General features: G+C 37.6%; 1 protein-coding gene across 3 annotated transcripts; it reads left to right on the top strand.

Annotated features, from left to right (window-relative positions):
- Nucleotides 1-650: 650 nt before the first annotated feature.
- On the top strand, nucleotides 651-8777 carry LOC133539815 (nucleoporin NUP42-like). 3 transcript variants are annotated; one of them, XM_061882024.1, is made up of 9 exons: nucleotides 651-893; nucleotides 2432-2743; nucleotides 4108-4178; nucleotides 4250-4354; nucleotides 4462-4556; nucleotides 4644-4702; nucleotides 4781-4849; nucleotides 5720-5798; nucleotides 8162-8777. In XM_061882024.1, exons 5-9 carry the CDS (start codon nucleotides 4487-4489, stop codon nucleotides 8614-8616), a joined length of 732 nt encoding a protein of 243 aa, XP_061738008.1. In that variant the 5' UTR covers nucleotides 651-893; nucleotides 2432-2743; nucleotides 4108-4178; nucleotides 4250-4354; nucleotides 4462-4486; the 3' UTR covers nucleotides 8617-8777. The 3 variants fall into 3 exon arrangements, with proteins under 3 accessions (XP_061738008.1, XP_061738009.1, XP_061738010.1); XM_061882025.1 differs by having other exon boundaries at nucleotides 2432-2748; XM_061882026.1 differs by lacking the exon at nucleotides 2432-2743.
- The last annotated feature ends 2638 nt before the right edge of the window (nucleotides 8778-11415 follow it).

The following is an 11415-nucleotide window of genomic DNA, read 5'->3' as shown; positions in this document are numbered from 1 at the left end:
CCTATGACTTAACTTCACACACACACACACACACACACACACACACACACACACATATATATATATATATATATATATATATATATATATATATATATATATATATATATATATATATATATATATATATATATATATATATCTACACATTGCATTCTACTTAAGTTGCTTATGGAGATTACAACCCCCTGGCACTGTTTTGTTTTGTACTGTTTCTGTACTTGTTTTGATTATTATTATATATTTGCGTATATGTAAATGTTGAATATTAAAAATAAAGTTTTAAAAAAAAGAGCTTTAAGTGGCTGCTGTGCTTAACCAATCATGTGACAGTTTAATCAGAGGTCACTTCTATGTCACAAGAAGACACGAGAAAGGGGCGTGGCGAGCAGGGTTGCCAAATTGTGACCAATAGACCCTTTTACAGCAAACGTAAGTGCGCCAATTCAGGTACCGAAAGTGAAGCAACACTGCTTTTTACACTCAGACAAGGAAGTGTAGGCTTAAAAAAAAGTTCAGAAAAATATCATGGATTGTCAGGTTGTTGGTTTATTTTCTGTTGAGATGGAAAAACATGGCAACGAAGGTAAGGAGAAGCTCAGCCATCGATGACGTCACAGCAGTGTCAAAATTGACAACGACGGAAGTGACGACACTTTAGCGCATGCGCGGTCTGATAGAGTTGACAGGTAGATAGTGGAGCAAGTAGGAGCGACAAGACAAGCTGACGGTTAAGTTTAAAGCCATAAAAAGAGAAATCATGACGGTCTGTGAGTATTTCATGCAAGGACGTTGTCAATATGGTGTTAAATGCTGGAACGAGCACCCGGTTGGAGGAGGAGGAAGAGGCTATAACCGCTCTACCTCTCAACAGCACTCCAGAGGAGATACAGGTAAGATATGTTATGTATATATAGTTGTATTTAAAACAAATAGTTGGGCGCTCTTAGGGTCAGTGTATAGTTTGGTAATTGATATTTTCGTTTAATGAATAGGAATTTTAAAAAAAGAAAAAAAACAATTGCTTTATTTCAATCTAATTTTGTAATATGTAAATGTTCAATTGAACAACGTAGCTTTCTTTTTGTTCGTGTCGAAAAACAACAAGTATATCCAAGGACTGATTGATTATCACTTTATAGTTTATATGGCAAAAATAAAAATCATCAGTTACTAAATTATTATAACGTAATTAACGGACGTCTTTTTCAAATTCGGGAACCGGAAGTTGCTGTTTAAATACACGACAGCTGATTGGCCTCTAGGGGGGAAGAAAACTGATGATCCGGTTGCGCATGCGCTGAAAGTCAGCAACTTCCGTTTTACAGGTTTAACTTTTTACAAGGGTTGGCAAATGTATCAACTAAACTCAAATAATCAACAACTACTCCTTTAAAATAATGATTTGTTATCCATCTAAATCGTACATTGCTAATTGCCTAAATATTAGGTAGAAAATGATTATGTCAGAAAATGGTTTAAGTACACTTTAAGCAGGATAGAATGCAGCTGAGATAGACTCCATCAATCCCCGCCTATGACCCCAAACGATTGATGGATGGAATGAATATGTGTCTCAACTGCATGTTAAGACCAAAGAAAATTTGATAAACTGGGTTTGCAATATTTTCCCTCAAAAAAGTTTAAAGAGCAATGTTTGATGTGAAGTAATTAGGGCCTTATTAATCATTCATAACAACATTGCTTTTGGTTCAGTATAGTTTTTTAAATATTGACAGTTTATTAAAAAAAATCTGTTTAAAGGTATTTTTTTTTACTTTCCATGCTTGAATCTCATGATCAACTTCCATGCTTGAATCTCATGATCAACTTACATACGTATAAAAAAAAAATATATATATATATATATATATATATATATATATATATATATATATATATATATATATATATATATATCTTTATTTTGCCCTTGTTGGGAAATCTGTCGCAGGCTGTAAAAAAAGTTAGCTGCGGGCCGCAAATGGCTTTTGGGCCACACTTAGGATGCCTCTGCTCTAAAGTATTTGAATATATTCTTTAGTTTCAAAAATACATTACCACTGACAATCAATTTGGTTTTAAAACGACTAACCAGTTCAAAGGATTTAAACTTGTATTCCTCATTACTGTAGAATTGTTTATCATTGTTCTGTAAGTTGAAAATAATAAGTTTATCGTACATAAACAAACAAAACAATTGAATGGACTCATAAATGTAAACATAAATTGTACCTAAATAAATATAGAATATAAAAATAGGGTGCTTAAAAAAGAAAGTGTGTCCAGAAGGTCTGCTGTGGAGAGGTCCAGTGTCTTCAGCGATGGTGGGGGTGGGGGTCCACTGCATCTCTGATTTCACAGCGAACAAATGTATCACTGATTCATGTATCGTTTTATCTGCGTTTCTCTCGGATGATATCATTGACAGCTTCACCTGTTGGGACGTACACACAGCGTGGAAATCAAATGAAGGCCCACCCAAGCAGGCCAGTTGCCACGCTAATGCGGGGAACGCCAAGGTTCGCTGTTTGCTCGCTCTGTCCACTGCCGTCACGTTATTCTCATGAGCAAATTGCAAAACACCTTGGCCTCACGGGCGTCTCTGACGGGCTTTTTACACTTTTCAGACGCCGCTGAAATGAGAATGGCCGGCGGCTTTTCTTCCGGCAGCTTCTTTGCCGGCGGAAGCGTCTTCATGGACTTTTGAGGCATGAAGGCTGGCGGATTTTCGGGGTGGCTGGTGAGGTATACACATATGAATCCAGTGTTGTTATTGTTATTCTTCCCAGCAGAGTGTTAGCAGGGCATTTGGTGTGGGCGGCATGCAGGATGTCTTATTTTGAAAGGAGCAACAAAGTCCTACATGACCAATGAAAGCCATGTTTAACACTCTGTCTGCTGCGTTTAAATGGGCGCTACACTTCATTTACTTTCCGTAACCTGTATAATAACCAATCTGTACCGCCATTGTTATTGTAAGAGCGAACACTGGCATATTTTTTTTGGCATAGTAACACATCGCGTTGTTCACAGAGACACTCACACTGCTACGGCATTAACAAGAGGCAAGCTAGCTTCTGCGTCAGCAGCTGAATTGCTTTTGAGTTTGTAATGCACAACACAATGTGATAGGACACATACAGGTTGTTTTTCTGATGATTTTCATATTGTTATATGACACCTAAAATTAAAAGTTTTTTTTTTTAATCTTGTTTTTTTTTATTCTCATTTTCATATATCAAATTTAATGACCGAAGACATGCTAATCAAGTAAAGTTAATTGTATTTCTCTAGCTGCCATTTCAGAATCAGCATTATTGGCCACAAGAAATTTGACTTGGTAGACTGCTCTCCGTGTTTAAATGAACAATTGGTATTACAAGTTAACGAAAATATAGTCAATGACTCAGATACTTAACATGTGAGAAGCTAATAATTAACAAAATAAGTTATCTTAAGGCACTCTACACATACAACAGGTCCAGAACTCGTCTCCTCGTACATAAAAAGAACCAACTAAAGCATTTAGGCTGCGTTCACACCGGGTTCAATGTCCAATTTACATTTTTTTGGTTCAAATCCAGTCTTTTTAGTGGCCGTTCACATTACAAAAAATTTGATTTTTAATGTGAATGCAAACTGACCCGCTTGCAGACATGACGTAGTGAGCACTTCAGTGTTTACAGAACTAAAATTGGCTTCAGCTCTAGTTGGTCTCAGTACTGGCACATTTGTGACAATTTCAAGGGTTTTTTGTGATCAAATTCAACGTCTTCTGAACCAAAATTATTGCGCATGTGAGAATAAGAAAGAAGAGAAGAAGTACTTTGGCTCCCGCAGTTCTACTGGATAATTTGCTTCAATGTCTGCTTGAAGACCTGAGCGTGGGGGCGTTCACACTGAGGACACATCGCATTTATATCCACATACGAAAGAGGCCTGGGTAAAATATGAAGTATTTGGAATTGCACTGTTTACACTGACATTAAAAATTCTGATACAGGCCAAGACGGAGGCGAGGGAAAACTCCCTCAAACAGAACCCAAGCTGTCTAGACTGTTTTGATAAAAACGCTCCAATGTCACTTCTGTGTGTGTGTTTCAGGGCATAGAAACAAGGTTCCGGTGAATCCCTCTCACCAAAAAGGAGGACATAGCCAGCAAGTGTCCTCCCGTGTGAGTAATCAGTGTGGTGGAAGAGGACACGGCTTGAAGAGCTCCGAATTTAGCGTCTCTTCTCAAAACAGTGTTTCAACCGTGGGCATCAACCGCGGGGACGATGAACAGGTTGGAAGAGGAGGAGAAGGAGACAGAGGACCAGCACCGGGTGAAGAAGATGAAGAGCAAAAACTGTGAGTTGCCATTTTCCTTAACTATGAATCACGCAACAATGACGTAAAAGCACAAATTGCCCTCTGATGTCGTCCCCTAAAAATGTTAACATCCTTGTCCTTCTCAGGGAGATCATTCAGACTCAGAGTGACATGATGGTTTGGGAGAGCTCAGACCAGTCAAGCTTTTCCTGTTCTAGCGGCTCCAAGGCACTGTTTTCTGGTCGGTATCAAACACACGTGACATTTGTTTTCGTAATACGCCAGCAGATAAACATGATGTCTCTCCCCTCTCACCCCACCACTGTAGGGTTTACAGACATATCTCCAGAAGAGCAGAGGTTTGAATATTACTCCACCAAGAGTTACGTAAGTGTAGTGTTGAAAGTTGGAATCTTGAATTGGTGTGAAAAGTGTTTAATGCTTGGTCCTGGTCTACTTTTTTAGCTCGATGGCATCAGCTGGTTGCTCATTCAGTGGGGAGACCGAATGAATCAATCTACTCGTGCAGCTTTGGTGAGGCACACACAGTCACTCATATTGAATATTTATACTAGGGCTGTTTTCTTCTTAACATTTTTATAATCAAATCTGTTAGAATTTGTCCATTGTCCACGGTCATGTGGGATGTTTTTATTTGTTTAAGAGGAACAAATCTAAGATATATAATAGTGTATACTGACTAGTCACTAGGTGTGACTAATGTCGCTAGGATGTTCTTTAGCACATATATGTGAATATTCCGAAGTTAATAAAAGGTACATGTGAAAGGAATACTGTACTATATGAAAATGAACAATATAAATATCTAATTTGCAATTTTTTCCACCTCACATAAAGGCTTAACTACAGTGTGTGAAGTCCTCGGCTTTGACGCAGCACCTAGTGGACATCAAACTTGAGCAAATAGAGGATGTAAAAGTATTAACAAAGTTTCCGTACGTGAACCTGCAGAAGGATCATTACCTTTTTTAAGAGCAAAGTTAAGCCTATGGGTCTAAGCGGTAGATTCGATATAATAAGAGGTGGCTGAAACACGGCCAGCTGATTTTAGAGACGTGACGTCACACCAGGAAGCAAGTGAAAACCGAGATTAAGATTTACAGTGTATCTCTTACTTTCTGAAAACTATTTGTCTGCATAGAAGAATATTGTTGTAATATTTAAAGAAGACATGATGAAAACAATCAATGTTTTCTCCCAACACACCTGCTGCATGCGAGGCACGCGCAGGAATTAACTTAGTTTAAAAGCAGACGATTCAACTGCAAGGTTAATTGTCAAATCAGATTACTCCCACTCGAATATTCAAATATTTGAAGACAGCCCTAATTAATACATGTATTTATTTTTGATGCAGTACCTAATTGTTGGATCATTTCACAGATTGCAGAACTAAGATATCCAGCGCCTCGGACCTCGTCAAGTGGCTTTGGCTCAGCACCTGCTGGATGTGGCAATAAAGGTAAGAGTTTACTTTTTTCTAAGAGTCAGTTTCAGAAATCTTGTGAATGCATTCTGCAGGGTTTCTGAGGTTCATTAAAAAGTAGACCTAGGCCAAATAGGTAAATTAATTGAACGATAAAATGAACTTTTTAGCATTTCTAAATTCCGAGGTCTGTTTTTTCTTCGTTTCTGGCTTTCAAAATGGATACTAGCTGTCTCACTCTGTACATCGCTCTCAACACCTGAGCACGCTTATTTGAAAGGCAGAATGAATTTAGTGAACCGAGTAAGCTTTCTGTCAGTCATCAACAATCTTTGTGTCGGTGTGAGCAGGCGGAGCTGCTAGCTTACAGACAGAATACACGGACATTGTCTTGCCAGTGAGAAGCACTGCTAAGTAAGAACATTTAGGAGGAAAAAGATGATTGTAAGCCAAACATTTGTGTGTGGGAATATTTCATCTTCAAACTGCTTCAACACAGATGAATGAGCAAGTATGTCGTGATGGCATTGGAAATTAAAAAAAGACAACAAAAATGTGAGTGTGAATGTTGTCTGTCTATCTGTGATGGCCCTGCGATGAGGTAGCGACTCGTCCAGGGTGTACCCCGCCTTCCGCCCGACTGTAGCTGAGATAGGCGCGACCCCAAAAGGGAATAAGCGGTAGAAAATGGATGGATGGACAACAAAAACACCCGATCCAGTTTTTTACCAATTGAGGAAAAACTTCATTTCAAGACGTTCAATATTGAAGTGCAATTTTTGATAACATAAATTAACAGTGTATTTTATTGTTTTGTTTATTTACTTATTTAAGATAGTTGAGTTATTGGCCTTCCAATTAGACTAGTAGAAAAAAATACTACAGTATGAAAAATGTTTGTTGCATTTGAAAGGTTTACTTGCATTATCATCAATCAAATATTACTTTAGTGCTTAATTTGGCCACAGTTAATGTCAACATTTCAACATATGTCAAATTCTTACAAATGTGTTGATACAAGTTTAAACTTTTGGCTAGATATAATAATTATCTGCAGTACAACATAGTTAACAGGCAAGGTAATATTTAGAGCCTTCACAGTCATAAAAAAAAGTTAACCACCACTAATAATATAAAGTGTAAACATCAACTTTGATTATGACATTGCATTAAAGATGCTAAAACCAGTCCAAAGTAGGTCAATAAATGAGTGTAATATCTGTTATTGCATGTTAGAAAACATTCCTTGCATGAATTAATGATCGCGCAAATTCAACCATTTTCTTGGAAATACGCACAACCTCGCAACTTTGTCCAATGCCCAAAGCCTACCAGTACATTTTGGCAAATCATTTGTCATTTTCCGCAAATGAATTTGCCTCTGATCTGAAAGGCGCGCATCAATCATCAACTGTCTAATCAAAACTTGTTTTTTCTTGTGTAGACAAAGCAGGAACAGCAACATGTAACAGTATATAAACTATTTATTGCTTAAACAGCAAAGTTGTTTTCTTCCTGTGTAGCTCAGACTTACTTCTGAGCACCGTCTTCAGCACTAAGCCTTCTGGATAACACACCACGAGATTACATGTATTAATATATTTATTTAACCTTTATTCATCCAGAATAAGTTAATTAAAATTACCATGGATATAGATCACTACCAACAGTTATCTAAAGCTCTCAAAGGGACACTTCACTTTTTTTTGGCATTTTACCTGTCGTACACAATCATTATGAGAGACATGAATACAGTTTTTTTTTTTCAGGGTATTAAAGATAAAAAAACAGCTCATTGGAATCATTGTTGTAGCCTTCAAAGCCCTCTAAAACAACTTCAAAACACTCCAACATTTTAATAAACAAACTGCAAGTAAATGTAGATAATGTAGTAACAGACACGTTCATAACAGTATGTAATATGTACAATGTTTACCATATTTTGTTCATGTTAATCATTGCCGCGCGTGCGTGGACCGATCGTGTCTTACAGTACCGATTGAGTGACACGGTTCCCTTTTTAAAATATTTAATAATATTCTAATTTCTAGCCAGCAAGAACGAGACCATTTTGACACGTTAGAATGCAAAAAACGTTTGTCTTCTTATCTTTCATGATCATAAACGATAGGCAAAATTCCCCCCAAAAAGTGCAGTTCTCCTTTAATGTGCCCAACATGTAAAAATTAACCAAAAAATCCTGCGGAATAAAAATATATTACATTCGTTTTAAAACTATAGGCCAATGATGCGAGCTAAAAAATGGCCCTGGTGCAGCTCTTAGTCAGATGTTTGGTGAGCTCATCGTCTGTGGATGTTATATTTTTCTAAACTTGGAGTTTTTTAGCGGTAGATGTGTAATGTACAAACATGTCATTCCTTATCTTGCTCTTCTTTAGGGTTTGAGGCCGAACCACCAGCCCAAGCAACTAATATCAGTTTAGCTTCTCCAGCGAGTGGATTAGGCTCTCCACTGGCCCCAACATCTCCTACAGGTTTCAGCGGCGCCATCCCAGCTGTGACACAACCGCCCTCCGGGTCTGACGCCACGCCGTCTACAAGTTCCGATGCCCCTCCAGGTTCCCCCTTCCCCCGCTCGTCTGGCGAAAATCTTGCGGCTCCATCTTCGGGGACAGGTTCCTCCTCCGCAGCCGAGACCAACAAAGCGATGGAGAAGTCCGGCGCACCTGCAGGAAATTTGCCAGGACAGGTGCGTGCGGTGGAAACCTCAGGCGGTCTTTACTCCCTTGACAGCGAGCTAACCCAGGAGGAGATAGATCAGTTCAAAGCACAAATGTTCACTTTGGGTCTGATTCCTCTGAAGCTGCCTCCTGCTGCAATGCTTGCCATTTAATGCTTAAATGTATTTATTTATTTTTCATAAACAGTTTTTATTCATTCAAGTTGATGCACATATAGAAATATTTATAACAAACCCCTCACTCCCCACACTCCAAACAGTCCTTGGACAAATTAAATGCACATTAAAAAAATAAAAAGTGAATAAAAAAACTACATGAGTGTTCAAGCTTCTTATAGACAATGCTGGCTAAGTACACTAAATGTACACACATTATTACACGTCTTGAAAGGAGTAACTTGGTTACCAAACAGACAGAGTTGCTACTTAGTCATCAGGAAGTGGCTTCAGCTTATCGAAGTGGGAGATAAAAGGGCGCCACCATGAGTGGAACTTGTTTAAAGACCCTCTTAGATTGTATTTAATTTTTAAAGTTTTATGAAGAGCATAATATCCTTCAGCCAAAAACTATGAGGGGAGACTTGGGAGACTTCCATTCAAAAAGTATTCTTCTCCGAGCTTGGAGAGATGAGAATGCATACTTGATCATTTCGCGATATTGCCATATTTTTGCTGAAAGGATTTAGTAGAGAACATCCACGATAAAGTTTGCAACTTTCGGTGCTAAGAGAAAAGCCCTGCCTCTACCGGAATTTGCAGACGATGACGTCACATGTTGATGGCTCCTCACATACAGTATTCACATTATTTTTAATGGGAGCCTCCAACAAAAAGTGCTATTCGGACGGAGAAAACGACAATTTCCCCATTAATTTGAGCGAGGATGAAAGATTCGTGTTTGAGGATATTGATAGCGACGGACTAGAAAAAAAAAACGTGATTGCATTTGGACGGATTCCGGCGTTTTTGGACACATTTACTAGGATGATTCTGGGAAATCCCTTACCTTTCTATTGTGTTGCTAGTGTTTTAGTGAGTTTAACAGTACCTGATAGTCGGAGGGGTGTCTCCACGGGTGTCTTGAAGCCAATGTCTCAGGGGAGTCGACGGCAGCTATGGACGGCACAAGCTCAGCCTTTCTCCGGTAAGAAGCGACTTTTTAACCACAATTTTCTCACCGAAACCTGCTGGTTGACATTCCTTCGTGATTCATGTTCGCTTGACCGCGTTCTGATCCATAAAAAGTTTCACCACCAGGAATTTTAAACAAGGAATCACCCTGTGTTTGTGTGGCTAAAGGCTAAAGTTTCCAAACTCCATCTTTCTACTTTGACTTCTCCAATATTAATTCGACAAATTGCAAAAGATTCAGCAACACAGATGTCCAAAATACTGTGTAATTATGGGGTTAAAGCAGACGACTTTTAGCTGTGTGTGTGTGTAGCGCTCATACTTCCTAAAAACCCGTGACGTCTTGCGTACACGTCATCATTACACAACGTTTTCAAGACGAAACTCCCGGGAAATTTAAAATTGCAATTTAGTAAACTAAAAAGGCCGTATTGGCATGTGTTGCAATGTTAATATTTCATCATTGATATATAAACTGTCAGACTGCGTGGTGGGTAGTAGTGGGTTTCAGTAGGCCTTTAAACACCAGTCATTGAAAAATATACAGTATTTAGTCTCACAAATACCAGAATCAGCTTTGAAGGCCAAGTGATTGTGACCATGTATCACTTCCTTGCCTGTTGATGTAAAGTAACTACAGTACATTTGAAACAGAATGTAAAGTTACCTTCATGAAGTTTGGGATTGTACATCAAAATGGACAAAAAGTATCTGCAGTCGTCGGCCATCAAAGAAGTGATGAGAGCAGAGTGTCTGTGGAATTGTGCAGGGCAGATGTGCACTTTATGACTTTAAATGCAGGTTAAAACATTAAAGTTTACATTGTGGTGGCATAACTGACACACTCACGGTGTGAACTTTGACCTTAGAAACACAATCATCATACAGTATGCTGTAATTACACTTAAATAGGGTTTTTTGCTTTTACATACTAGTATTTTAATTTATTTTGTGACCTTAAATTAATCTTAAACAAAATTGCTGTGTTACCGCATTGCTCTTAGAAATATTGCAAATATTTAAATATTTTAAAATATTCAGTGCATAAGAAATACTTTTTTAAAACCTTATTATTACACTGGGTGTGAGTTTTCCTACCGAGGATGTCGTGGTGGTTTGTGCAGCCCTTTGAGACACTAGTGATTTAGGGCTATATAAGTAAACATTGATTGATTGATTGATATTATAATTATGGACTGAATGAAATATTTTTAAGCATAAAAATGGCTAAACGACAACTAGAAATATCAACACTACAGAAAAATTGGCAACTAAAAGGAGACCAAACTAGTCAGAACGCACTGTTAAGTATTGTGGCCACGATTGGCTCAGCCTTACAGTATAAATGTGACTAAAGCGTGTTCATTTGTGTCTTGAAGGGTTTCAAATGTTAAAAAAATTATTTAGAAGATCATAAAACAGCTTTTTATACTTGAGCTATGAACATATTTGATCTATAGTGAATGATTTCTATTTCCCACTTCACCGAAATTAAATTATTTCTTTAACCTTTTTATTGTGTATGAAATTCCGACTGTTACATTTCATTTGTGCTTAAATATTGTTTAGTTTTTTTAAGTTTATGTATATTGTGCAAGCGAGTAATAACCTGTGATTGATGTCAGCGATACACAAGGGACGACGGTATTATTATTTGTAAATACAACAATGAATATGTATGCTTATATACTGTGTATTTATATATATATATATATATATATATATATATATATATATATATAGTGCTGTCTAATTATTATATATTTTTAAAATCTGAATAATCACATTTTACAATGTGTATTTATCATAATCAAGCACATA

The sequence above is a fragment of the Nerophis ophidion genome, linkage group LG21, assembly GCF_033978795.1.
Source record: "Nerophis ophidion isolate RoL-2023_Sa linkage group LG21, RoL_Noph_v1.0, whole genome shotgun sequence".
NCBI classification, from domain to species: domain Eukaryota; kingdom Metazoa; phylum Chordata; class Actinopteri; order Syngnathiformes; family Syngnathidae; genus Nerophis; species Nerophis ophidion.
Note: the sequence above shows the minus strand (reverse complement) of the source record. Positions and strands in the feature narration are given on the sequence as shown.

Excerpts from the sequence above, each read along its gene's own strand:
- LOC133539815 (XM_061882026.1), top strand. The coding sequence starts at position 4,487 with ATGATGGTTTGGGAGAGCTCAGACCAGTCAAGCTTTTCCTGTTCTAGC. Across the intron at positions 4,557-4,643 it reads CTCCAAGGCACTGTTTTCTG|GGTTTACAGACATATCTCCA; the intron begins GTCGGTATCAAA and ends CCACCACTGTAG. Across the intron at positions 5,799-8,161 it reads TGCTGGATGTGGCAATAAAG|GGTTTGAGGCCGAACCACCA; the intron begins GTAAGAGTTTAC and ends GCTCTTCTTTAG.